Source organism: Lissotriton vulgaris, chromosome 10 (assembly GCF_964263255.1).
Source record: "Lissotriton vulgaris chromosome 10, aLisVul1.2, whole genome shotgun sequence".
Taxonomy (NCBI): Eukaryota; Metazoa; Chordata; class Amphibia; order Caudata; family Salamandridae; genus Lissotriton; species Lissotriton vulgaris.
In genome coordinates this window covers 219,980,649-220,007,295 of record NC_141698.1, presented here as the reverse complement: position 1 = coordinate 220,007,295, position 26,647 = coordinate 219,980,649, and the positions used below count along the sequence as shown (strand labels likewise).

The following is a 26,647-nucleotide window of genomic DNA, read 5'->3' as shown; positions in this document are numbered from 1 at the left end:
AGGGGAACAGTGTCACTGGATATCTGCAGGCCCTCTTTTGTGCGATGCTGGGGGAAGCGGAGGACTTCCCCGTCCGCATAGACCGTGCCCACAGGGTGGGCCTGCCGAGGCGGGCACCAGCACCACCACCCGACATTCTGGCCTACCTCCCTGATTTCCCGTTAAAAGAGCGGATTCTCCAGTAGGCCCGGCGACAGAAACCTTTGCAGTTTCGAGGAGTGAGCGTGGCATTGTATCAAGACCTGTCAGCCATCACGTTGCAGAAGAGACGCAAATTTAAAGTTGTGACCACCTTTCTGCGTGAGAAAGAAGTACCGTATTCTTGGGGCCACCCATTCCGAATCATTTTTAAATGGCAAGGGAAGCTCCACCAACTTCGCTCCCTCAGAGACACCTGCTCCCTTTTAAACATTGACTTGCCGGATCCCTCAGACTCGGAGGATGGACTGTCGCGTGGTTCTGTGGAGGGGTCGGCGCAGCGGGGCCAGGGCGACTGGCAGAGGGCCAGACGTCGATGCAGACGCGGGGCTCGGCTGAAACCGGACCCTGAGACGATTGCACAGGAACAGGCTGCGGCATTGCAGGAAGTGGAGCGAGACACCACGGTTGCCCCGTGAGCAGCACGAGAGGGCCACTGCTCACAACTCGCATTGATTTGGGGGGGTTGGGGGGCCGAGAGAAGGCCACCACTGCCACGTTACCCACGGACACTCTTCTACGGATCTGTGAAGTTTAACAGGCCCGGGACTATGGACCGTTCCAATGGGCTCCAAGTTGGGGTTTCACAGAGGGGGGAAGATGGGGAGGGCAGTTGGGTGAGGGTGGGTGGAGGACCCGGGGATGTTGGTTTTGGAGTAGGGGGGCAGTTGTTTGGGGGGGAGGGGGAGGGGGGACCCTCTTGTCCGCTGGCGCCACAAGATGGCACTGACTGTTTATCCTTTAGGCCACTGACCCGCACTCACCAGGAGCGAGCCCGCGCCCCGAACCCAGGTTGATGTATCGCTTAACCATACTTTCCCTGAATGTTAGGGGACTCAACAGCCCAAACAAGCGCAAGGCGATCCTTTCCTTCCTAGAGCGCTCGCGAGCTGACATCTGTCTCCTGCAGGAGACGCATTTGCTGTCCAAAGATCTTCATAGGCTTCGGTCCCGGGCCTTTCCTGAGCAGCTGTTCTCGTCCGCCTCTAAGAAGGTAGCGGGAGTGGCCATATTGGTGGCAAGGTCCTTTAGTGGGAGGGTGCTGCAAAAGAAAGCGGAGATCAAGGGCAGGCTACTGCTCCACCGCTTCCAGGTGGCGGGGCAGACGCTTCTAATTGGCTCTGTGTACGCGCCCAATGAGGGTCAAGAGAGGTTCCTGCGCACGGCACTAGAGGCGGCCACAGCCAACACACACCAACACCTGCTTCTGGGGGGGACCTTAATCTAGTGTTTCATAATGTCACTGATCGCTCCAGCCAGAGGGTGGGCCAGGTGGGAGCCTTGTCAACGGAGGGGCACGCTCATCTCACAGACCTGGGACTGATCGATTTGTGGAGACACCTGCACCCTCACGACACAGACTACACCCACTATTCCGCAGCCCATAAGACTTACGCGCGGCTGGACTACCTGCTTTGCTCGACTCTCCTCGGGGCGCGCGCTCAGGGAGTAGAGATACACTCAGCCTCGCTCTCAGACCACTCCCCGGTTTCGGCAACCTTCCTGGTGCTTGATACACCGAGCCCGCAACGGCACTGGCGCCTACGCGACGGCCTGCTGCGGAGCCCTCCCTCGTGGAAAAGATTAAGACGGCCATCGTCCACTTTCTCCAACACAATGCTAACGGGGACACTTCCAAAGCTACTCAATGGGTCGCGCTCAAAGCGGTCCTCCGGGGCGAATTTATCTCTCTGGCGGCAGCCAACAATAGAGAGCGCGCGCAGAAAAGGGCTGACCTCTCGCAACGAGTTCGGGAATTGGAGCAGTTGCATCAGCGCACCGGGGCGGCCAGGGCATGGCACCAACTTTGCACCGAGCGGAAGATGCTAGCTGCGCTAGACCAGGATGTCGCCAAATTTGCAGCGATTCGTCTGAAGCATGCCTACTACACTGGGGGGGACCGTTGTGGGGAATTGTTGGCATGTAAGTTGCGGGAACAAAGGCAACACCGGCATGTCCAGGCCATTCAGCCCAATCAGGGAGATCTGCTTACAGACAGCACTGCCATCGCTGCAGCATTTGGGGCCTTTTATACTGATCTGTACGAGGCAGACGAGCTAGACTGGAAGCACGGCAGTGATTACCTTGATGGGGCAACTCTCCCGTCTTTGACTGAGGCTCAATCTCAGTTCCTTGACAGGCCCATCGGTCTGGAAGAAGTCATCTCCGCGATTTCCCGCCTTAAACTGGGGAAGTCCCCGGGCCCCGATGGCTACTTGGTGGCTTTTTACAAAACGTTCTGCCAGCAGGTGGCCCCCCTGCTACGGGACCTGTTCAATACCTTCGACAAAACCGGGACTATCCCCCCCCCGAAATGCTGGAGGCAGCAATATCAGTGATACCTAAGGCCGGGAGGGATCCCTCCCGCTGTAGCTCCTACAGGCCCATTTCTCTATTGAATGTGGACCTGAAGTTATATACAGGTATCATTGCGTGCCGGCTGGCACCCTATATGCAGCAGCTGATCGATCCCGACCAGGCCGGTTTCATCCCTCAGCGGCAAACGAGCGATAACACCAGACGCGTTCTCCACCTTATAGAGACTGGTTCACTCATGAGACCGGGGTGCATGCTGCTTACCATCGACGCCGAGAAGGCATTTGATAGGGTGCACTGGCCCTAGCTCGAGCAGACTCTTCAGAGATTCAGCCTTGGGGAGACAACCTGCACCCGGATCTTTAATTGCTATCGCCAGCCCATGGCGACAGTGCGGGTCAACGGGCATACCTCACTGCGTTTTCCGATTGGCAGGGGGACCAGGCAAGGTTGCCCACTCTCCCCCTCCTGTTTGCGCTATACATGGAGCCAATGGCGCAAAGAGTCAGGCACCATCCTCGCATCCGGGGCATCCCCTTTGGGGGGGACACACACAAGATCAGCCTGTACGCTGACGACGTCTTGTTTTCCCTGATGGACCCTATGCAATCCTTGCGGGCCCTGTTGGTGGAACTACACTCCTTCGCGCAAGCCTCGGGCTTTAAAATTAACGTTGACAAGTCGGTGGCTCTGAATGTGTCCCTACCCGCCGACGTTCTGGCGGACGCCAAATCCGAATTTGACCTGCAGTGGTCAGCCTCCACAGTTTCGTACCTGGGAGTCCTTTTGGCGCCTACAGTTGCGGGAACGACCGACGCTAATTATGCCAAACTGAGCACGCAAATCAATGAGACGCTGAGATAGTGGAACCGCCTCACTCTATCCTGGCTCGGACGCGTGGCGGCGATTAAGATGACGCTTCTGCCTCAGATTCTCTACATCTTTCAAACCCTTCCGCTACGCCCGCCGACAGGTTGGCTTCAGAAGACCCAAGCGGACTTGTCCCGCTACGTCTGGAGCGGGCGCCGTCCCCGCTTTAAACAGCGGATAGCGTCTCTCCCACCGGCACATGGGGGCGTTGGTCTGCCGGACCTCACCTTGTACTTCCAAGCAGCGCAGCTGCGCACACTAGTAGAATGGTACCAACTTGAATCCAGCAAACACTGGCTCTTTCAAGACCAGGCGGTGGTTGGCCGCCCGCTCCAAGGTATGCCCTTCATACCGAGGTGTCACAGACCCCCTAATCTGTACGCGTCATATATAACGAGTACAGTGATGAAGGTTTGGGAACGGGTGGCTGTGCGGAATGAACTCACCTCATTCCGTTCCCCGCTGACACCCATATTTGGGAACCCCGATTTCACGCCGGGCCTAGATCCACAGGCATTCAAAACCTGGCGAACCACTCCCTGCCGGGAGGTAGGGCATGTGTTCAACCTGGAGGGAGTCCTCTCCTTCCAGAAAGTGAGAGAAGATTACGGGATACAAGAGGCGGATCGACTCGCTTACCTGCAGATCCGGCACTGGTTCCTGCACTCATCTGTTCGACCGGGCGCGCAACGGTTTCTCACGCCCTATGAGAAATGGCTCCTCACACGCACGTCGGAGAAGAAACTGCTTTCGGATCTATACCAACACCTACTCCTTACACACATACACACCTACCACCCGGGGAGGGCCAGATGGGAGGAGGACCTCGGGAGGCAACTCACTCGGAAGGAATGGGAAGGAATCTATCATAGAGCCAGACACTCGGCCTACCATACTGTCCTCACGAAGACCCTGACTAAAGTAGCCATGTATTGGTACCACACCCCGGCGCGCATACATCGATGGGATCCCAAGGCCAGCGATCGCTGCTGGAGAGGGTGCGGGGCACGGGGCACACTTTAACACCTGCTCTGGAGCTGCGAGAAGCTGCGACAATATTGGTCCACCACCCTGGATCTCATAGACGCACACCTAGATACTCAGCTGCCTCGATTTCCTGTGTATGTGATCCTGGGCCTGCCGAATACACTGATGTACCTCCTGAAGTCCATGAGAGGGAGGTTGATTGCCATAGCGCTGGGTGCTGCGGTACAAAATATTGTGGCGCGCTGGAGGGACCCACAGCCCCCCATACACCTTGGCTGGCTCCATAGACTCTGGATGGTACTGGGGATGGAGAAGCTATCCCTGACTGCGGCGGGGAGGGGTGAGGAGTTTGCTGACCTTTGGAGGCCATTTCTAACGCTGCTCACAGGAGAATTTAGGGAATTGAGCTGCCCCCGCTACCTGCGACTACTGCACCTAGCCGATACTCCTATCCCGGAACCTAAGGTCAAGACTCAGCAGCGCACACTTCAGGGCGGGAGGGTTCGGGTACCAGCTCTCTAGACCAGTTGTAACGAAGGGGGCCAGGCCAGCATTACTTAGCGGACAAGATGGGGGGGGGCGGGATTGGGGGGGTAGTTTGGGCTTGTTGGGGGTTAATTGTATTGCATAGATTACTACTGCTTCCGACTCATGCCAGACATACTTGACGTGGCCGGCCCGGCTGGGTTGTAGGCGGCTTGCTGTTTTTAAATATACAGAATGATGCTTAGGCCCGCCTAGAGTTTCCTTAACCACTGTAAATGTGTGACCGATGCCTTCACATGCATGAGTCGGAGTGTTCTGTTGCTCTGAATAAAAACATTTAATACTAAAAGGATTATCATTCTTACCCCCCCTTTCTATCAAGAATCCTACCACTGGACGCATCAGTTTCATGAAGTACCAAGAAGCTGTTCGACAATCTGAATGGGTGACTTAGGTACTGATATAACTGTCCCTTCTATCAGAAGTGAAAGTAACCCTGACTTTCTTTTGCTATTGGTATGATGAAATAAGTGTCTTTTAGGTCTATTTTCACTATCCAATCTAAATTCTGTAGTTAGTCCCTCAATAAATGAATTCCTTCCATTTTGAAATGCTGATACATTATGAACCGATTCAAATTTCTTACGTTTATTGTAGGCCTCCAGCCCTTGTCTTTCTTTTCAACTAGGAGCAAGGTACTTACAAACTGCTTATTTCCACTGATACCTCCTGGATAGCCTTCTTCCCTAATGTTTGTCTCACCTCTTCCTGAACCACATTTTACAAATGTCTCTGAAACACCAACTCGTTTGGATCTGACTGTTGGCATGGTTCCAAATCGAACTATTAGATAACCCTGTATAGCGTGCAACACCAACGCTACCTTTTGTTATTGACTCCCACAGAGACTTGAAAAACCTCAACCTTTAACCCACACTTTAAGGGGTAAACCCAGAACATGTCCTCGTACTCACCCTGTCTTTGACTCTTATTGAACGGATGTCCCCTTCCTTAATAGTCTCTTCTTTCGTGGTTTCTGCCCTTCTGCGGGGAGAGCTGTCCACCTCCAGGGGTTTCCCTGTATGATCCAAACCTTGGTACATCATATTTTCATAGTGGGCTCTGAAACCTGCCCGGCCAGTAGGGTGCTCTCTCCTACCAGCCCGGCCATAAAAACTGAAGGTCAAGAAAAATCTGCTCATGCAGTATGACACTTTATGCTTATGAAGGTCTTTATGTATTTTGTCGAATCACCAACTACTTGGGATCGGAACGATGCTCAAAAATGGTCCACCTCTCGATAGCTCCATGTCTGCTTGCTATTAAAGCACAGATCAGTGAAGCGATGAAGCGAGGGAAGGAAAGGGTGGGGACAGCGGGGAAGGAGACCTAAAACGACAAAAAGAAAAAGAAACAGCGTCTATGAGTACCTTAGGTATAACCTCTCTAGACTGTATTCACCATTGCTATACCTAGGATACCTACCTGTAAAGAAAAAATAAGTACTGTTCAGTTGAGCCCAAAAGGAGTATAATAATAATAATAACAGAATTTTATTAAGGGCACAGCTACCCCCAACGGGGTGTCCCGAAGCTGAAGCACACGGATCAGGGCCAAGAGAGTGCATGATTAGTCTGAGTGGCAAAATAGCCACATTTTCAGGGACTTGCGGAACTCAATATCCGACTGAATCAGGTGAAGGGGAAGCTTGTTCCAACATTGAGTGGAGCTCAAAAGATTTTCCTTCCATTCTAGATTTTAAGAACCGGGGGGTGAAAAGGAGGTGTTTGTTATTGGACCGTAAGAGTCTAGCTTGATGATAGGGACATAGTCTCCTCCTTAGATAAAGAGGTCCTTTTCCATGATAATCCCGGAAGGCTAAGGTCAAAACCTTAAATTCTATTCTCTTGGCAATGGGCAACCAGTGGAGCTGTTTTAAGAAGGGAGAGATGTGATGACGCAGCGGGACTCCGCAGATCAGGCGTGCCGCAGCATTCTGAACAGTCTGAAGTCTACGAAGCGAGCCCACTGAAATGCCCAAATAAAATCCATTGGTATAATTCAGATGGGAGGTTATCAGCGCCTGTACTACAGTTTTACGGGATGCATTGGGCAGATAGTTAATGAATTTTCTTATGGTTTTAATTTTACCGAAACAGGTGGCTGAAACCGTTTGGACCTGCGTAGACAGGGACAAATGTTTGTCCCATCTGACGCCTAAATTCTTAATTAGGTAGAAGTGCAGTGCTCAATTCCGCCGGCCACCACAAAATTGAAGAGAGGGGTGTTGGTTGGTAAAAACATAAGATCTCAGTCTTATCCACGTTAAGTTTTAAAAAATTACAGTCCATCCACGTTGCGATATTTCTAAGGCACTCTTTAAGAGGCTCAAAGGAAGAGGCGGACACATTCCGTAAGGTGAACAACAGCTGGGTGTCATCCGCATAAGATACTCTCGAAACACAAGAGAGATATTTTGGACCTTCTGGAAACAGCTAGTCCAGCTGCCATGTTTGTCACTGAAACTTGGTTAAATGATAGCTCTGGCCCTGATATCGCCATGGCTCTCCCCAATGATTATACCTTTATGGGGCGAAACCGAGTTCTCAAAGATGGCGGGGGAATTGCCATTATTTTCAGGAGAGAATTCTCCTGCAAATGGGAAGACCTTGACTTCCCAAACTGTGAAGCTGGTTTCTTTAAACTTACTCTCTCCCCCCAATTTACTCTAACCGGTACCCTGATCTATCGCCCACCGGGCTCTGCTAGCAGTTGGGCTGCTTCACTTCCTGAACTTATTGCCCCATATTTAGCGCAATCTACTAATTTCACTATCGTTGGTGATTTAAACATTCACTTCAACTCTGCGTCGTGTGCCATTTCTAAACGACTCCTACAGGATCTTGAAGCGCTAGATCTACACCTTTACAATTCCGACCCTACCCACAAGGCCGGCAATCTTCTAGACCCCATCATTTCTAACCTTACTGGCATCTCCTATCATTCCTCAACCCCGGTCACCTGGTCGGACCATTATATTGTTAATTTTTCAATCAAACTGACTGTGGCCAACTCCGCTAATCCTGCCCTCCCACACAAAGCCAGTAGGAACTGGAAACGTCTAGAAGTAGATAAACTAAACTCCCTTCTCGCCAATTCAACACCCACGTTTTCTAGCATGACTATTAAAGAGCTACCTACGGTTAGATCGTGGCTGACAACTGCTTTGGACTCCTGTCTCCCTACTCAAAAAAATAAATCACAAATTCAACATCCACCGGCACCTTGGTTTAATGACTCCCTCCGCCAAGAAAAATCCAACTGTAAAAAACTGGAGCGCATATGGCGTTCCAATTACAACTCAGAGCACAAAGCTAAATATAAGTCTGCCCTCAAAGCCTACCACTCGGCTTGTGACATCGCCAGAGCCAATTTTGCTAACAGCACTATACTTACGGCTCAAAATAGACCCAAAGCCCTGTTTAAAATAGTCAAAGAGCTGTCAGGTGCGTCCTCTGTACCCAAGGACCCCTGTCTGGACACTGCTCAGTGTAATGCTTTAGCCAACTTCTTTCACGAGAAAATTGAGAAGATTTATGATATCTTTAATTCAACTTCCGCTGCTTCCACTTCCTTGGATCAAGTTGTATGCCACTCCTCCCCTGCTACCAGCCCCTGCTCCACCCCAACTACTCCCCCACTCCACGCTTGGGATCCTATTTCCCCCCCGCTCCTAAAAAAGTATCTCCAAGACATCACCTCTGGTTCACCCCTAGACCCAATGCCCCCTCAAATTCTGAAATCTCTGGACCCAGCCCCACTTCACATTATCTTGGATATCTTAAATGCTTCACTAACTGAAGCGATTGTTCCAAACGAATGGAAACACTCAATGGTGGTCCCATTACTAAAAAAGGCTAATGCAGATCCCAACAACCTTTCTAATTTCCGCCCTATTTCTTTGCTTTCATGTTTCTCCAAAATCTTGGAGAAACACGTTAATTCCCTACTCAATTCCTATGTTGAATCTTTTAATCTTCTTCATGGTTCTCAATCCGGTTTCAGGGCTGGCTTCTCCACGGAAACCACGCTCCTTGGCGTGTCGGAGACCATCAGACGTCAGGTGGACAATGGGGAGACTGTGGCACTCATCTTACTTGATTTGAGTGCCGCATTTGACACCGTCTCCGATTACATCGTGTTGTCCTCCCTCAAGGCTGTTGGTGTCGGTGGCTCCGCCCTGGCCTGGATTGCTAACTTTCTTTCGGACCGTACGTTCCAAGTCTTTTCTTCCTCTTCTGTCTCGTCCACTCTCCCCTCCACTCACGGTGTTCCCCAAGGGTCTATCCTTAGCCCCCTTTTCTTTAACCTGTATGTGAGACCACTTGCTTTTCTGGCAGAACAGGCCGGTCTCACAATTTATTCCTATGCTGATGACACTCAAGTCATCTACTCACTTTCTACCAATAAAAACCTTCCCTCCTCTTCTCTTCAATCCGGGCTGAAACAAATATCTGATTGGATGCTGAAACACAAATTAAAATTAAACGGGGACAAAACAGAACTGCTCTTGTTTGGCTCAGACACCTCGCTCTGGGGCCCGCAACATTGGCCACCGGAGATGGGCCCCCTACCTATTCCAACTGGGTCAGCTCGCAATCTTGGGGTCATCCTCGATAACCAACTATCCTTCAAACAACACGTGGTGAAAGTCTCTGCCACCTGTACCACCATCATCAGGTGGCTGAGGAAAATCACGTGGATGCTGCCGGCTGATACCCTGAGGACCGTAGTCCAGGCACTTGTCACCTCTCGCCTGGACTATGGGAACATCCTACTCCTGGGGGCCAGCAAGGAAGTAACCAGGAAGTACCAGGTGGTTCAGAACATGGCAGTCCGCCTTATCTGTCACCTACCTGCTAGATCCTCGGTCACACAGCATATGCGTAAATTGCATTGGTTGCGAATCGAGACCAGAATTAAATTCAAAGCTCTTTGCTACATGCACAAGATCATGACTGGAAAAGCCCCTCACTATCTTTCTGCTCTTGTGCAGCAATACATTCCCCCTCGCACACTTAGGGCGTCCACTCAGAACAAGTGCAGGACTCCTCGCGTCAACAGAGCCAAAATGGGAGGACGTTCGTTCTCCCTGCTGGCACCCTCCTTATGGAACTCCCTACCCCAATCTTTGTGTTCTGAGTTATGCTTTTTGACATTCCGTAAAGGAATTAAAACTTGGCTCTTCAACACCTAGACTTCTGTTCTGTTGTCCCTCCCCATCCTCTATACCGTTCAGTTTGCCTTAGCGCCGGGAAACCTCCGGGTAGCTGCACGCTTAACAAATGTAATTATAAATAAATAAAATAAATATTATTTTGATCCCGCTTTTAGAAAAGGAGCGGGCTCAGGGCTGAGCCCTGCGGCACACCCCACTTTAAGGGTTTGATAGGTGAAGTGAAAGGGTGGGTCCGGACCTGTTGCTTGCGATCAGATAAAAAAGATGATAACCAGTTAAACATTGTTCCCTGGATACCAATTTCCCTGGGTCGATTCAGGAGGATAGCATGAGAGACGGTGTCGAATGCTGCAGATAAATCTAGCAGCACCAGCACCGCCTTAGATCCTCCGTCTACCACCCAGCGAATAGAATCAGACATTTCAATCAATGCTGTTTCCGTGCTGTAACAGGAGCGGAAGCCAGATTGAGAGTCATGAAGAAGATCATTGGTCTCTATAAAACTGGCCAGTTGCTGATCTACTAGTTTTTCTAAGACCTTTGCAGGAGCAGGTAAGAGTGAAATAGGTCTGTAGTTGCTAGTAATTACAGCATCAGCGTTCACCTTTTTTAGGATAGGCAAAAGTAAAGCATGTTTCCAAGTTGCAGGATAGATACCCTGTGTAAGTGAAGCGTTCCAAATAAAATTCAGGTAGGGGTTGAGGAGTTCTGCAAGAGCGCTGAATTGGCTGGCCAAGGGTCGTCTGGAGATCCTGATTTACATTTCTGTAACTCAAGGAGAGAGGCTTCAGCAGAAACCTCAGCAAAATCTGAGAACACAGTACTGGTAATCGGCATTAGATGAACATCCGTGCTGGTCAGGGATTCATTCCGTGACTCAGCGAAGGAAGCATAGATCAACTCGATTTTTTCCTCAAAGAATTCAGAAAGTTTGTTTCATAAACTCTGTGAGGGGTGATGCCTCTGGGTAAGAGCCGAAGGGTCGGTGAATGATTTTACAATTTTAAACATTCCCCTAGAGGAGTTTTTAGCATTGTTGACTCGATCAGCAAGAAGCGCAGCCCGATAATCTGCTTTACTAATTGCAGAGTAAGTGAGTCTCCAGCTGCACTCTAGTTTTTTACATTCTGCTCACTTTATTCTAAGCTCCTTTGAATACCAGGGAGGAGAAGGAAGAGATCTGTAGGACTTTATAGCTTTCAAAGGGGCCAGGGAGTCTAATGCATCCACTACCCACTTATTCAGATTTGAAATACTATCCTCCTGGTCATTAGAGATGGCGGCTTGGAGTCCCCAAGATGTTGTGTTAGGTGCACTGGAACGACTCTCCTCCAATTCCTGCTGTACTCTTTAGGAATAGAAGTGACTCTGCCGGTGCTGGTCAGCTAAAAATAAAAGGGGATAAAAAAATGATCTGACCAGGCTACCGGCCGGGGCAAATGAACAATGATCTCGGGTAAATTAGATCAAGTCATAAATATGGCCTGCCTTGTGTGTAGGGTGGGATACACATTGTAACAAGTTACAACCCGTCAGTGTGGAAATAAAGTTGGTTGCTGTGTGGACTGGTGGGATTATCCACATGCAGATTCAAATCAACTAGCACAGTATAGTTGGAATAGCGTATGCTAGCCTGGGCGATGTAATCAGCCATGATGGGAATTTGATTAAGGCACAAGTTGGGGGGTCTATAGAGTAGCAGACCCAAGCAGGAAGAAGATGCCGAAAATCTAATACAAAATGATAGACCCTTGATGGGATCTAACCAAGTATTTTGTCCCTTGTAGATCAAGTCAGTATGGAATCCTTGGACACTCTTGATAGAGCATAAATATAATACTACTATAGGAAACGAGAAAACAAACATAAACCAGAGACTTTAAACGTGTATGAATCTATTGGTAAAGTAAGAATCACTCCAGTTAGATATGTCTATGGTTTCGTAACCTACCCAGATGGAATTGCACCACTCTTCACAGAGGTTGCAAGAAGCTGAGGAAAATCGACTTCCGCAATCCCGTTAGTATTAGGGCAAAATAATTGAAATAGTTTCAATAAATAAAGTCCTAATGGTTCCAAATGATAACACATATGAGCTAAACCCCCTCTTTCATCTCAGGGAGGCATATGTAACAAAGACTTTCTGTTTATCCACCAGCATTATCTTCACCATGCTTTGGAAACATTTTTCTCCCCCATAGAAACATAGTTGTCTTCTGTAAGTTCAGCCAAAATATGACATGGATGAACACAAATTATTATTATTATGTTTCTTATATAGCGCCTGAATCGACCCCCGAAGGGGTATCTCCGCGCTTGCCTTGGGAACCCATCCTGGCTTTTCCCTGTGAGATAGCCCCTACAGGGCATCCCCAAGGTGAAAGCCAGGCATCCCGCTGCGGGGGGCCATTGTGGAGATTAAGCAAGCTTAATGCCCAGAGTTGCAGAGTGTGAACCCGTGATTAGGTCAGGCACCGAAGCTAGAATTATCGAGTCCATGGACATTTGAGCTCAGACCCTGCCGCGTCGGCAATTGAACCCTGGCCCCTCTGCTTCAGGGTCTGCCTGCTCTAACCAGTGAGCCACACTTCTCCACAGGTCGTACACCCAGAATGTTGACGTGAAACGCACATCTTAGCCTTGTATCAAACTTTTGTCACTTTGGGTTCACTCTACTTAAGTAATTCATGCAGTGTGTCAATCCATGCTGCATGAATTCGTGTAAGAGAAATTCGCCAACGGAGGGAGTTATGAGTACGACATGACAAGTGTTTAAGTAAACATTCAATATTATATAAGCATGCGCCGTTATGCCTACCACCTGCATGAAACCACAAACATGTCTCTCACCAACAGGAAGGGACACCACGCGCTAGGATGTATCTGGGTAGGAGATGGCTACCAGCAAGAGCTTTCGCTACCCCGAAGGCGTCGTCTTGACTCTCCGGGTGCATCAGCAGTAGCAACGGATCCGTCTCGGAAATAGTGGTGCAACCGCACCCATAACGGACCCCAAGAATCAGCCAAATGATTTGTCTCCCACACTGCAACTTAGAATTATCGGTGGTGCAGCAGGAAGCGGATGTGCTTTTGTTTGTTTCCGCACTCCCACTGACGGAAATGTGCCACGGCTGAGGCTCATTGGAATAGTAGTTTTCCAACCCTCGATGAATACTCACTGCGTATGAGCGATCAAAGAAGGCGAGAGGAGTGGTAGGACAGGGTTGAAGTTGGGGAACATGACATATTTTGTCAAAGACCTCACCAGACAGTCTCCGAATAGTAAACCTTTTGCATTTTATGATGATTCTCTTTTTGCCAACTCACTTAATTCCAACAGGCTCCCATTTTCATTGCCTAGAAAACAGATCGCCTCCTGACACCATCCTCTTAATAGTGTTAAATCAACATCAGTGCCCCTAAAGAAGACCTCTTCTACAGAATCAAAAGTCTTCGCCAGGGGCCCTAGGACATCCAACACTTTGTCCTGACCGATTTTAAGTGATTCATCTAACTCCTTTCTGGGATCTTTCCCCATCTTGAATATATATGTTATCAAATCAGAATCCATGTTTGGTGTCTGGGTCACCTCTTCTATGACAGGGCTAGAGCAGGAGCCCTCATCATGTTGTGTTCCTCCTTCTCTAATGATCTATGCAATCTTGCCCTTCTATACTCTGCGACATGGTACAAGAGCCACCAATCTTTGCCCCTGGGATGTCTTATTTGCCATGGGTCTAACATTTTCCTCCAAATTGATCCATCACTGCCAAAGTATCTTTATTCCTAGGCTTACTGCCACCTCGCTTTCAGCATCCAGTCCGTCTTTATATGCTAAATCTAGACCTTACTCATCTAGATCTTCACTTGCCCTGTCCTATGGCATTTCCAACTCATCCCTGAAACCTTTCACAACTCTGTGTTAAACAGACCTCCCTGCGTGCAGCTTCGGGCACCTGTTCTTTGCGAGACGCTCGGGCCCCTCTCTGTTCTTGGATGCTTCGTCCATGTGTCTTTTTCCCGAGACATTTTCCCCAATGGGCACAGTCTAGCCCAAACTTCCAGGCCAGGTCCTCCCTAGACGGGAAACAAGCATCCTAGGACTGGTTTCGGGCTTTCAGCCCTCACCAGCCAGGATAGCTTGAGTCCAGTGACATGGAGAGCAAGGGACCCACGTCTGGGCATATCCGTCCCACTTGGGGTGGCAAATGTAAAAACAACAATTGATGGGCAGAATGCAGAACAATGCCATACATTCAGTTCAGAAATATAGGTCTAAATCATTCGTTTTTTTCTCACCATGCCATTCCAGTTTGAACCCAGCCACATGCAAATCAGTCTTGACCCTGTGCCTAAAGGGAACATCCAGCCCGAACAGTCAGGCCAGGTCCTCCCTGGACTTTAAACAAGCATCGTAGGATCGGTTTCATGTTTTCACCCCTCATCAGCCAGGATAGCTGGACTCCAGTGGCATGGAGAGCACGCGACCCACGTCTAGGCATACCCGTCCCACTCAGGGTGACAAATGCAAAAACAATTGAAGGACAGAATGCAGAACAAAGTCATACGTACACCCCAGTACAGAGATCTAGGCCTAAATTCATCATTATTTTGCTCACCATGCCACCCCAATTTAGACCTGGCCATATGCAAAACAGTCTTGACCTTGTGCCTCATGGCAACAGCCCAGCCCGAACTGCCAAGCCAGGTCCTCCCAGGACCGGAAACAAGCATCCTAGGACCGGGGTGAATGTATGTCATTGTTCTGCATCCTGTCCATCAATTGTTTTTGTATTTGTCTCCCCAGTGGGACGGGTATGCCCAGACGTGGGTCATGTGCTCTCCAAGCCACTGGAGTCAAGCTATCCTGGCTGATGAGGGGTGAAACACTGAAACTCGTCCTAGGTTGCTTGTTTCCACCCCAGGGAGGACCTGGCCTGGCAGTACAGGCTGGACTGTTCCCATGAGGCACAGGGTCAAGACTGATTTGCATATGGCTGGGTTCAAACTGAAATGGCATGGTGAGCAAAAAAAATTATAGATTTAGGCCTAGATCTCTGTACTGGGGTGAATGTATGACATTGTTATGCATTCTGTCCATCAATTGTTCTTTTTGCCTTTGTCACCCCGAGTGGGAACGGTATGCTCAGATGTGGGTCCCGTCTTCTCCATGCCACTGGAGCCAAGTTATACTGGCGGATGAGGAGTGAAACCCCGAAACCGGTCCTTGGATGCTTGTTTCCAGTCCAGGGAGGACCTGGCCTGGCAGTTCAGGCTGGACTGTTCCCATTGGGCGCAGGGTCAAGATTGATTTGCATATGGCTGGGTCCAAACTGGAACGGCATGGTGAGCAAAAAAACAATGGATTTAGGCCTAGATCTATATACTGGGATGAATGTATGACATTGTTCTGCATTCCGTCCATCAATTTCTGTTTTTGAATTTGTCACCCCGTGGGGGACGGGTATGCCCAGACGTGGGTCCCGTGCTCTCCATGAGGCTTTCCTACCTTCCCTATTTCTGCTGGTGTTTCATGCAAGTGTTAAATAGCGTACTTCCCAGTGCCTCCACAATCAACAGGGCTAAACAAGCATAGAATTTGAAATAGCCACCCTTCATAAGATTTGTTACTTTCTGACTCCTGCCAGCCCTAAACTGAGATTTTCACAGAGGCATACTGACTCTTTCACCTGTTGTCCATAAAAGGGAGCAAAGTCTTTTCATATCAAAAACTCATCAATCCATCTGCTTGCTCTTTTGTCTTAGGATATCTGACACTCTGTCTTTTGCTGCTCCAGTCTCTGCTTCTTACCTCGCTGTTAAGCAGCAAGAGTGGGTCTTGCCCTATCCTCATAGGGTCACCAAAGTGGCTGATTTGAAGTTGGGTGGATGCCATACATTTGCATAATCTTTCCATGTATTGTTTTAAAATAGCACTCCCCCAACTTCACAGCCTATTGGAAGTATATCCATTACCTGGAGTTGAAGAAGGGGGTTACAAGGATCCAAGGAAAAACCATTTGAGGCAGTTTTCGGATCTCTAAATGGATGTCAGCTGAAGTGGCTCCTGGCAATTGGAGAAATAAGAAAACAATTTCCTAGGCTAACGGGTCCCTTTGAAAGTCTGTCTCCAGGCAGAAAGTCGTTTAGGTGCTACATAGAAAAGAAATTTTATCATGAAGAAGTGTGTCTCACCCGCCCCACCCTACACCCCATCCCCTCCACCAACACACACACACAAAATACACGTAGCTATTGCACTGTTGGAGCCTTGGGAGGCTGACCTTAGAATGGCGACATTAGAGCAACAGTTTTAACTTAATAGGGGCCCAAAGTTAATAGCTTTATGCATAAGGTAATTCTGACCGAAATCAGTGAACTAACTTTGGTTCAAGGGTAAATTTGTCAGACCATTTTAGGTCCAGTATGAGGAAGGTCACATAGGTCTGTACTAGGATCATGCGATTTTGACATATGACCTAAGAGCATATTGGTCTTGGAAGTAAATAACTAAACCTGCTCTGGACGCTTTTACATTTTTAGAAAACAGATTAGGAAATCTACCCCTTGTGTGGAATACAGAACAACGAGCAATGGTAAACAATTGGATTAGATAATTCCAAAAAGTGGAGACAATGTTTCCGGTTATCATACAAAGGAACTGATTGACAGTAGCTAACCAACTTTTAAATGCAGTTTACTACTATCACTTCCCAAATCATAGCGATAATCACGGATTCTGAGGAAACTAGTTACAAGTCTCTTGATTTTAAAATATATGCCCTGATGAAGGTTGTGTGAACCATTTTGACATCCACCGAAGCTCCATGTCGACAGATTTTTAAAATAAGATATAATTTTTTTAGCAGTGTAACGAAAGTGAAATGACTCAATCATTTGAATATGGTGTATTTCGAGGAGATCCTTTGTAATATATGCCTGTTTTAAAAAAAAATCTTTTTATTAACACAATAACAAAGAAAAACATCAGGTGACTTCAGCAGTTATCACACTTGTCAATGTTACATTCCCATACTTACAGAATATTAAATACAAAGATAGGGATAATGGATCACAGGGACTCTTGCGCCTCCACTTCATTAAGACGTATCGGGAGCGTACAGATATTTCCACAGTGTCGGTTCCAGGCCTCCCATACCTTCCCCCACTTCTCAGGGCAATCCCTGGCTACATAGACTGACCTCTCCCTGGACATGCACCAATCTAAGTCTTCCACCCACTTCGCAACCCGGGATGGCTGACTTGCTCCCCACAGTTGAGCTATGTTCCGTTTGGCTATCATACATGCCAATGTTACCCATTGTTTCCAGTACACATTCAGATCTGTGGGTTCTCAAACGTTTAATATGCACCTACAGGCCTCTGGTAGTATCTCCATCCCAAGGACATCCCGCAGAGCCTCATGGATCTTCACCCAGTAGTCCTGCACCACAGTACAGTGCCACAAGATATGCATAAAGGTGCCAAGCTCCCCGCAGCCCCTCCGACACTCCCCAGTTTCCATTTGGCCCATGCGAACCAGCCTTGGCCCGGTATCATTTGACCTATGTAAAATCTTCAATTGCACTAATCTGAGCCTCATCTGTATCGCTACCACCCTCTGAGAGGAGACCGCCTCTCTCCAATCCTCGTTGTCCAGCTCCAACCCGTCTTCACTCCAGTGTGCCCTAATAGCTACAAGTGGGTCTTCCATATGATTTATAAGCTTTTTATATATTAAAGGGATGGTCTTCTATGAGAGGTGCTCGTCCAACACCCGATCTTCAAGAGGGGAAGTGTCGGGAAGTGTTGTGTCCCTAGGGATATGTCCTTGTCATGAAGGCTATATTGCTGCTTAAGATAATTAAATGTGTGCACTGTGTCCTTCCCCCATACGTCTTTGATCTGCGTGATCCCTATAAGGTCCCATTTGTGAAACCCCTTGGACTCCCACAAATTTCCCAGCTTCTCTGAACTCCATAAGGGGGTGGCAAGTGTGAGCTTCCCCTCCCACCCGAGATGTCTGTTGGCCGCATGACACTCGTGCACGGCGTGCACCGTTGGTCCTGCTAGGGGAAACCGGTGAGGTCTGGCATACAGTGCCCTGATAAAATCACTCCCAGCACCTGCCAGCGATCCATAGCATACCCTGGATCCCCGGTGGGCCTGTACATAACATGATTCACTGCCGCCAGTTGGGAGGCCCAATAGTATTTCCGTAGGTCTGGCAATCCTATCCCCCCGTCATACCAGGGGAGAGTGAGTTGAGTGAATGCTATTTGGGGTCTACCGTCCCAGAGAAGCCTTCTCTGGAGGGCCTCTATGTCCCTAAAATAGGATGCCGGTACCAGGTTCATTGTGTTCTGGAGTGCGTATAAGAATCGGGGAAGGGCCATCATCTTGAAAAGCACCCCTCTGCCCAGGAGGGAGAGCGGAAGAGCCTTCCAGGGCTCCACATCTCTCTGAAAACGAGTCAAAGGGGGGCCCAAATTATTAGGGTACCGCAGCTTCGCGTCGAGCGTGACATAGATACCGAAACCCCAATGGCTCAATTTGTATTGGGCAGGTCTGTGGTATTACCGGCGGATCGCCCCTAAGGACGAAGAGCACTGATTTTGGCCAGTTTATTGCGAAACCGGAATACCTCCCAAATATAGCTAGCATGTCCAGAGAACAACTCAGGGATCCCATAGGATTGGTGAGGTAAAGTAGGATATCGTCCGCATATAACAAAATTTTGTCCTCCCAGTCAAACATCTACCGCAGGCCTCGTATCGAACGGTCCCATCGAACTCATGCCGCCAAGGGCTCTGGGGCGAGAGCAAACAGAAGCGGGGACAAGGGACTTCCCTGCCTCGTGCCTCTACCAAGGAGAAAGTCGGCAGACTTGCGATTATTTATAACTACTCTGGCTAGGGGGGTTTGCGTATAGTAGACCTATCCAGCTGACAAATTCCGGGCCGAGGCCCATCTTCTCCAGTACTGCAAATAAGCAGGGCCACTCCACTATATCGAACGCCATGGTGGTGTCTAAGGACACCAACACTGCCGGCTCCTGGATCGTTTGGGTCCTGCCCAGTATCCTGTGTAGCCTGCGCAGATTGAGGGCCGTGTTACGGCGGGGCATAAAGCCGGATTGATCCGGGTGTATCAAGGTGGTGATTACCTTGACCAGTCGCGTCGCTAGCAACTTTGCAAAAATTTTAGGCTCAGTATTTAGCAGCGAGATTGGTCTGTTTGAGGAACAGAGCATCTTGGGTTTACCCGCCTTGTGGATGGCCACAATGTTGGCCAACCGCTGGTCATACGGGAGCTGACTCTTCTCTCTACTCTCCAGGAACATGAACCGGATAAACGGGGCCATCTAGTTAGCACTTCGTTTATATAGCTCAATAGGAATTCCGTTCAGGCCAGTGGCCTTCCCGAAACGCACCCCTCTGATGGCCTGCACCACCTCGTCATCCGTAAGGGAGGAATCTAATTATTCCCGGTTTTCATCCGAAAGCACAGGCCTCTGGATATCCCTAATCATTGCACTATTGTCTTCCTCTGTGTACCCTTCGACCGAGGTATACACCCCGCAATAGTATCAAGAGAACTCATCCGCAGCTGCTTGTGGGTCGGTGACTATCGTGGAATCCAGTCCCTGTAGTTCTGGCACCAGCCTCGATGCCCACTCTCCCTTCTCTGACCACGCTATGAATTTACTGGCCTTGTACCCATGCTCCTACATTCACTTTCAGAAGGTGCACGCTCTCCTGAGTTGTTGCCCTAGCTACCTCCTCTTCCAACTTTATCACTTCCGCCTCTGCCCTTTCCATTTCCGCCAGACGCTTCTTTTTCTTCCCGGGTACCAATGACAGTACCTCCCCCCGAAGGACGGTCTTATATGCTTCCCACAGGGTCCGTGACGAGTCTACGGAGCCCCTATTTTCTTGGAAATAGCTCTCGGTTAACTTGACAATCTCTTTCTTTGTGTCTGGGTCTTTCAGATGCCATGCGTTAATGTCTGTGTTTTTTTAACTGTGATCTATATATTCTAATACATGCTAATCCTTGAAAGGAGAGTGAGGCAGGTTTTTTTTGTATTTAATAGTATTTTTGTTTTTAATATTATTTTTGAATTCTTTTGAATATTACCCTAGATGTGTGCTCTTTAAAGTATGATGGGGTGGTGTCTAATGATTTACAAAAAGGGGGTGGTGGTGATGAACAGAGTGTCTGAGTTAAACAGACCACTCTTACCCAGTCCAAAGATCAGGGCTTGATCCATCACCGTTATTTATCTCACTGCCCCATCCCAGCTCAGAACCTGGCTATATGCAAATCAGTCTGTCCCTGGCCCAGTGCATCATGGGAACAGGGCAGACTAAACTACCAAGCCAATTCTTCACCAGAAAGGAGACAAGCTACCGGGGACCGGTTTCTGGCATTTCAGCCTTCTTCGGCCCGGCTTGCTTGAATCCTGATGGAGCAGTGAGAAAGGGACTCATGTCTGAGTATACCCTGCCACACCTATAGTGGCCAAAAACGATTTACAAAAAGGGGGTGGTGATGAACAGAGTGTCTGAGTTAAACAGACCACTCTTACCCAGTCCAAAGATCAGGGCTTGATCCATCACCGTTATTTATCTCACTGCCCCATCCCAGCTCAGAACCTGGCTATATGCAAATCAGTCTGTCCCTGGCCCAGTGCATCATGGGAACAGGGCAGACTAAACTACCAAGCCAATTCTTCACCAGAAAGGAGACAAGCTACCGGGGACCGGTTTCTGGCATTTCAGCCTTCTTCGGCCCGGCTTGCTTGAATCCTGATGGAGCAGTGAGAAAGGGACTCATGTCTGAGTATACCCTGCCACACCTATAGTGGCCAAAAACGATTTACAAAAAGGGGGTGGTGATGAACAGAGTGTCTGAGTTAAACAGACCACTCTTACCCAGTCCAAAGATCAGGGCTTGATCCATCACCGTTATTTATCTCACTGCCCCATCCCAGCTCAGAACCTGGCTATATGCAAATCAGTCTGTCCCTGGCCCAGTGCATCATGGGAACAGGGCAGACTAAACTACCAAGCCAATTCTTCACCAGAAAGGAGACAAGCTACCGGGGACCGGTTTCTGGCATTTCAGCCTTCTTCGGCCCGGCTTGCTTGAATCCTGATGGAGCAGTGAGAAAGGGACTCATGTCTGAGTATACCCTGCCACACCTATAGTGGCCAAAAACGATTTACAAAAAGGGGGTGGTGATGAACAGAGTGTCTGAGTTAAACAGACCACTCTTACCCAGTCCAAAGATCAGGGCTTGAATTCTTTTGAATATTACCCTAGATGTGTGCTCTTTAAAGTATGATGGGGTGGTGTCTAATGGCGGTGAAAAGATGAAAGCAATGCATGAAAGGGAGAATTAATTTTTGTTTGGTTGGAAACTACCCTTCTATTTTTGGCAGTTGTGCTTACTCTCCTTGTATTTGGACTGTGTTGGGATCTTGCACATAGGGTTATTAAGGAGGCTATTAATCCATTAGCTAGTTTGGCATTGAAGCGACAATTGCTAGTATGAGGGCCATTCGTTAGTGCAAGATGTCACTGAGCTGGTGACCTTAGGATACTTTTTTTGTGAGATTTTTGATCTTTAGTACGTATAACCACTCTTCTTTAAAGGTGATCCTGAGGTTGACAATTCTCAGTGAAGGTGTTGGTTGAATTTCTCTTTTTGTAGTAGATGTTGAAGCCCTCCCTTGAAAAGAAGTTCCTGGTGTGGCACTGCATCTGAGTCGGACAATTAGTTTTTGTTATGGAAATAGATTAGGGGAATCATTGTTGAAGAGATCATAGATGTTCTATATTGTTTGCCAATTTTGCATTGCTGAAGCAGAACCCGAGGGTGGAAATATTGTTGAAGTGTGTATTAGATAGCTGGACTGGATGTGGGCAAAAGCGTTGGTCAAGGCTCTGAGGGTGCACTTTACGATTTGGTTTTGTCAGAGGAGCAGTTATTGAGACAACGTGTGGTGATACAGCAGTAGATGACTAACTCGGCAAGTAGCATGCATTGGTGGATCTTAGCTAATCACCCTTCTGAGGTGGCTGTATTTGGAGTGTTGGCAGCCCAAACTATGCTGGTTCTTCTAAGAGATTTACATCACGGGGACAAACCAACTGGTAAACTTTCAGGGCCGCTGGGGTTGCAGATAACATGCTATGCGAAGAAGGACTTAGGGTAATAGATTTAGGGCGCAGGGGGAAATACAGCAGACCATGTGGGACAGGTCACATAGTCACAGAGCTGACAAGGTGATATTCTTTTCCCTATTACTTATATCTTTCACTAGGAATTGCATCTGTAATGCCTGGTTCAGTGTGAGCCCCATCAGTAAAACATCACCTTTCCTGAGGTTTCTTGTATCACTTGTGCGCTGCGCAAAGCACAAAAATATGCACAGCAGATCAAGACTTTTTGAGCTGTATTATGGCTCAGATAACTTTACTGGGTGCGTTTCGATGCCGTTATAGCTTCTGATGGTGGTTAATCAATGGGGACACCACCAGTGTGGATAACCTGCCCAGTGGATTTGTTACTTTGTGGGCAATTGTTTAATCCTTCCATATTCGGGCAGACCCATTTCTATCACCACCTCTTCTCAGAGCTTTTCCATAATCGGCCTCTTCAGCCAGAGGACTGTCTGTGTGCCAGGCTTCATTTTTTTGAATCTGTACTTCACATCTGTGTTCATCCTGAGCCAACCTCACTACATCAGCACTTTATTTTCGATCTTCTTAAAAGATCATTCGCTCTCAAGAAGTTCCTCCTATGATTGCTCTATTGTCCAAATATTTAGACCAGGCACTTCTCTCTGTACACATACACGTCAGAACTTAGTCTGTTCCCTGTAGCTACACAGTATGTAATATGTTTAAAGCTATCCTATTTTATACCATATTGTATTTCCTCTTCATTTCTTCAATTCTACCTGCCCCAGATTAAGTCCTACCTATTTCCTCTTCATGTAGTTTATTCTACCGGCCCCATATTAAGCCCTACCGAACTCCCTATCCCCTTTTCTTCTATGTCTACCATTTTTATCTGTATTCAATCAGCGTATGTCTACCATTTTTATCTGTATTCAATCAGCTTCTTTCAGGGTTTCCCCACCAACAATTTGTTTCAAGTGATGTAGTCCTTTAATTTCCTGTAAAAACCTTTTTATTATTTAAAAAAGTCCTTAAGCTCCTGTTTTTGGGGATTCAAACAGCAATCTGAGCACTTATTAAATAAACAAAATTTAAATATTTTTGCAGGGAGAAGACCCATGATTGAAATGAAAGAGGAGAAGATCTCCGAAGTCTGGCCTGAAGCCCTGAATTCTGAAAAGGTGATTTCAGAAAAAGTAGACTTGCACATCTTTCAGCGGTCCAAAGAAAACTATAATGTAAAATCCGGCATCAAAGTGAAGAAAAGTCATGCAAAAATTGTTCCTGACAAACCCGCAGAGTCAGAGGAACATCTTGACAATACCAGGAACATCACAATATTCCATGATACTCCTGTCCCTGTTTCAGACAAACCACAATTCTCTTGTTGTGAATGTGGAACAGTGTTCAACAACAGAATTCATCTGATAAGACACCAGAATGTACACTCAGGAAAACAGCCTTTCCCGTGCGACGGCTGCGCACGCAGCTTCAAACGAAAGTCCCATCTAACTAGCCATCAACGCATACATGGGGGTGAAAGACCTTATTCATGCACCCAGTGCGGGAAGAGATTCCATTACAAGCACCACTTGGTGGGGCACCAGCGTATCCATACAGGGGAAAAGATGTATTCATGTAGCGATTGTCCCCTAAGGTTCAATCACAAGGGAAACTTTGAGACGCATCGAAGACTGCATACTGGTGAAAGGCCATTTGTCTGTGTAGAATGTGAAAAGAGTTTCAACCGGAAAGCGGACCTAATCATCCACGAGCGTATTCATACTGGCGAGAAGCCCTTTGCCTGTACGGAATGTGGGAAGAGTTACAGTCGGAAACAGCACCTAATTTTGCACATTAAACATCACAAAGGGGAGATCCCCTACCCATGTTCTGAATGTGGGAAGAGTTTCTCCCAAAAGAAAGCCCTTCTGAGACACCAGAAGGTCCACTTGGGCAATAAACCCTTCAGTTGTGACACTTGTGGAAAATCGTTTATTTACAGACCACATTTTCTGACACATCAGAGAACACATACTGGAGAAAAGCCATTTGCCTGCAACAAATGTGATAAGAGCTTCTCTGGGAAGCCACACCTCATCATTCACCAGAGAAAGCACACAGGCGAGAGACCCTATGCCTGCGGTGTTTGTGGGAAAGGGTTCAATAGCAAGCAATATCTCCTGCGGCATGAAAGAATCCACACTGGAGAGAGGCCCTTTCGCTGTGATGCATGTGGGGACAGCTTTAGTCAGAAGCCCAATCTGGAGAGGCACAAGGGCATCCACACAGCTAAAGGACCATTCTCCTGCATCGTGTGTGGGGGACGTTTTTTCAAGAAGCATAACCTGGTGCGGCACCAAAGGATCCACAGAGGCGAGAGAATGCACTTTAGCCCTAAGACTTCTCAGAAGAGCTTGCACTGTGTTAATGCACCTGACATCCCAATGGTGACCGGGTGCATCATTGAACAACCAGACAAAGCTGGCAGAGAGGTTTACCATCCTTCCTATGTTTAGACTTTGAAAGCTCAACAATGATACGTTGAGTCCTATTTATTCTTTCTCTTTCCCAGTCTTGTGGCCTCCTTGTAATGTCTCTGTCAAACTAAACTTCACTGTTTCTCATTCTGCACCTCCTCTACTTATCCATCTCTTGCTTTCCATCTCTGCCCTTTTCTACTTGGTCCTCCTTAGTTTGTGCTTAAGCTAGTCCTAATTAATAGCCATCCTTAAAGTGTATTATCTATCCGCACTCATTACTTTCCTACCAAAAGGCTTTTGGCACACACTGTCCCTCTTGTCTGTTCTCCACCCCAACATCAATTGTCAAGGGCGACTAAAAACATTTTGCTGGTACTTGCCACCGTTGTTCAAAACCCTTTTGAAAACTATACAAGTTGAAATGTATTGGTAAAGTTGTCTCATTTCAGATGTGTTAAGTTTGTTCAAAGCACTTATCTACTCCTGTACACAGTCTGCAAACTGGGAAAACCACCTCTGCTGTTTTCTTCTGAATGTCCTTTAGCAACCATACCCTTCAGTCAGAAGGTACGGGCAGATGTTTCTAGCACACAACATTTGAATGTCTGTAAATGAACCATGGTGGCGATCAAATCAGTACATTTGGTGAAGACGTTTCCACACATTTTCCGTTGTGCGCTGTATACGTTTATCAGCAAAGCTGAATGTGAGTGCAAATGTAATGGCCTTTTCAACTGAAGATGATTTGTCTGTTATGGCAGTATGCTACCATACCAAGCATACTCCATGTTACCCACTCTACACCACTTCACTCTACTCCAAAACAATCTACTCTATGCCACTGCACTCTACGCCATTCTGCGCCACTGCAATCAATGCAGGGCTACTCTACTTTATGCCATCTTTAATTTCAATGTGAGTCTGAGCTGCAACGCTAATTGGGGGAGCGTCTAGCCTTGTTCATGTGTCTTAAGAACAGTTTAAATCTAATCTGTTAGTGTGGTGCTCTTGTTTTATTGTGACTGTGGGACAGGCTGTTGTCAATGTGGGGCCTGTAAGTGTAATGCTAGTGAACAAGTCATCTACTGCTCTTTTGTGGGGCCTACAGCTGTAATAACAGTGGGGTTCTAGGCTGTTTTATTATAGCAGGGTTCTATGGAGCTAATAAGAGTCTAATAGTCAATGTATGCTTTGCGTGGGTCTGAAGCCCATGGGGGGTGCAGCTCATCAACTAATGGACATAGAGTATGAGGGAGAGGTCCTACCCTCTTACAGCTAAACAATAAAACATTGATATTGTTACAATGCCTCGTTGGGGTAGTAGCACTATATATAAATATCGTTACTTTAGGGAGACCAAGAGGTAAGTGGATAGGTATAGCTTATCGGTAATCAGTTAATACACCTATAGCAGAATTTAATGTTCAATCAGCTCTACATTTCTTCTGCCAAGGGTCTGTAATTGGAATATCACTTGTTAATAACCCTCCCTGTTATTTATCGTGCTAGATATACCTCAGCCTGTGCACTTTATACAAATAAAATGACAGTATCACGCACGTTCGACAAGCAAAATATTATTCTGGGTCAAACATCTAAGTGGAGCCAGGGAACAGCCTTTATATCAAAATAATAACCATCCTGAGACCATTTGCTTTCCCCAGTTACCCCTCAGCACTTCAACATTTTGTACCTCAGTAGGTGGCCGCTCACCTTGTACTTCTGAGACAACGGCAGGGGCGTTGAGATGAGATGGGCAGGCTGGTGCTGGCTCCAGACACTGTCCTCTGGGCATTGAAGACATGCATGTGGCATGTGATAACTGGGGCACAGTCTGGCTCCACAGACCACCTTATGGGCACTTAAGACCGGTTCA

General features: G+C 47.8%; 1 protein-coding gene across 1 annotated transcript in view; it reads left to right on the top strand.

Moving 5' to 3' along the window:
• LOC147685005 (uncharacterized) overlaps positions 1 to 26,647 on the top strand; it is a 713,619-nt gene that overhangs the window by 509,922 nt on the left and 177,050 nt on the right. The window contains exon 6 of the mRNA XM_086939748.1: positions 23,396 to 24,801. Within this exon, the coding sequence (XP_086795874.1) occupies positions 23,396 to 24,801 (1,406 nt within the window). The remainder of the gene's footprint in view (positions 1 to 23,395; positions 24,802 to 26,647) is intronic.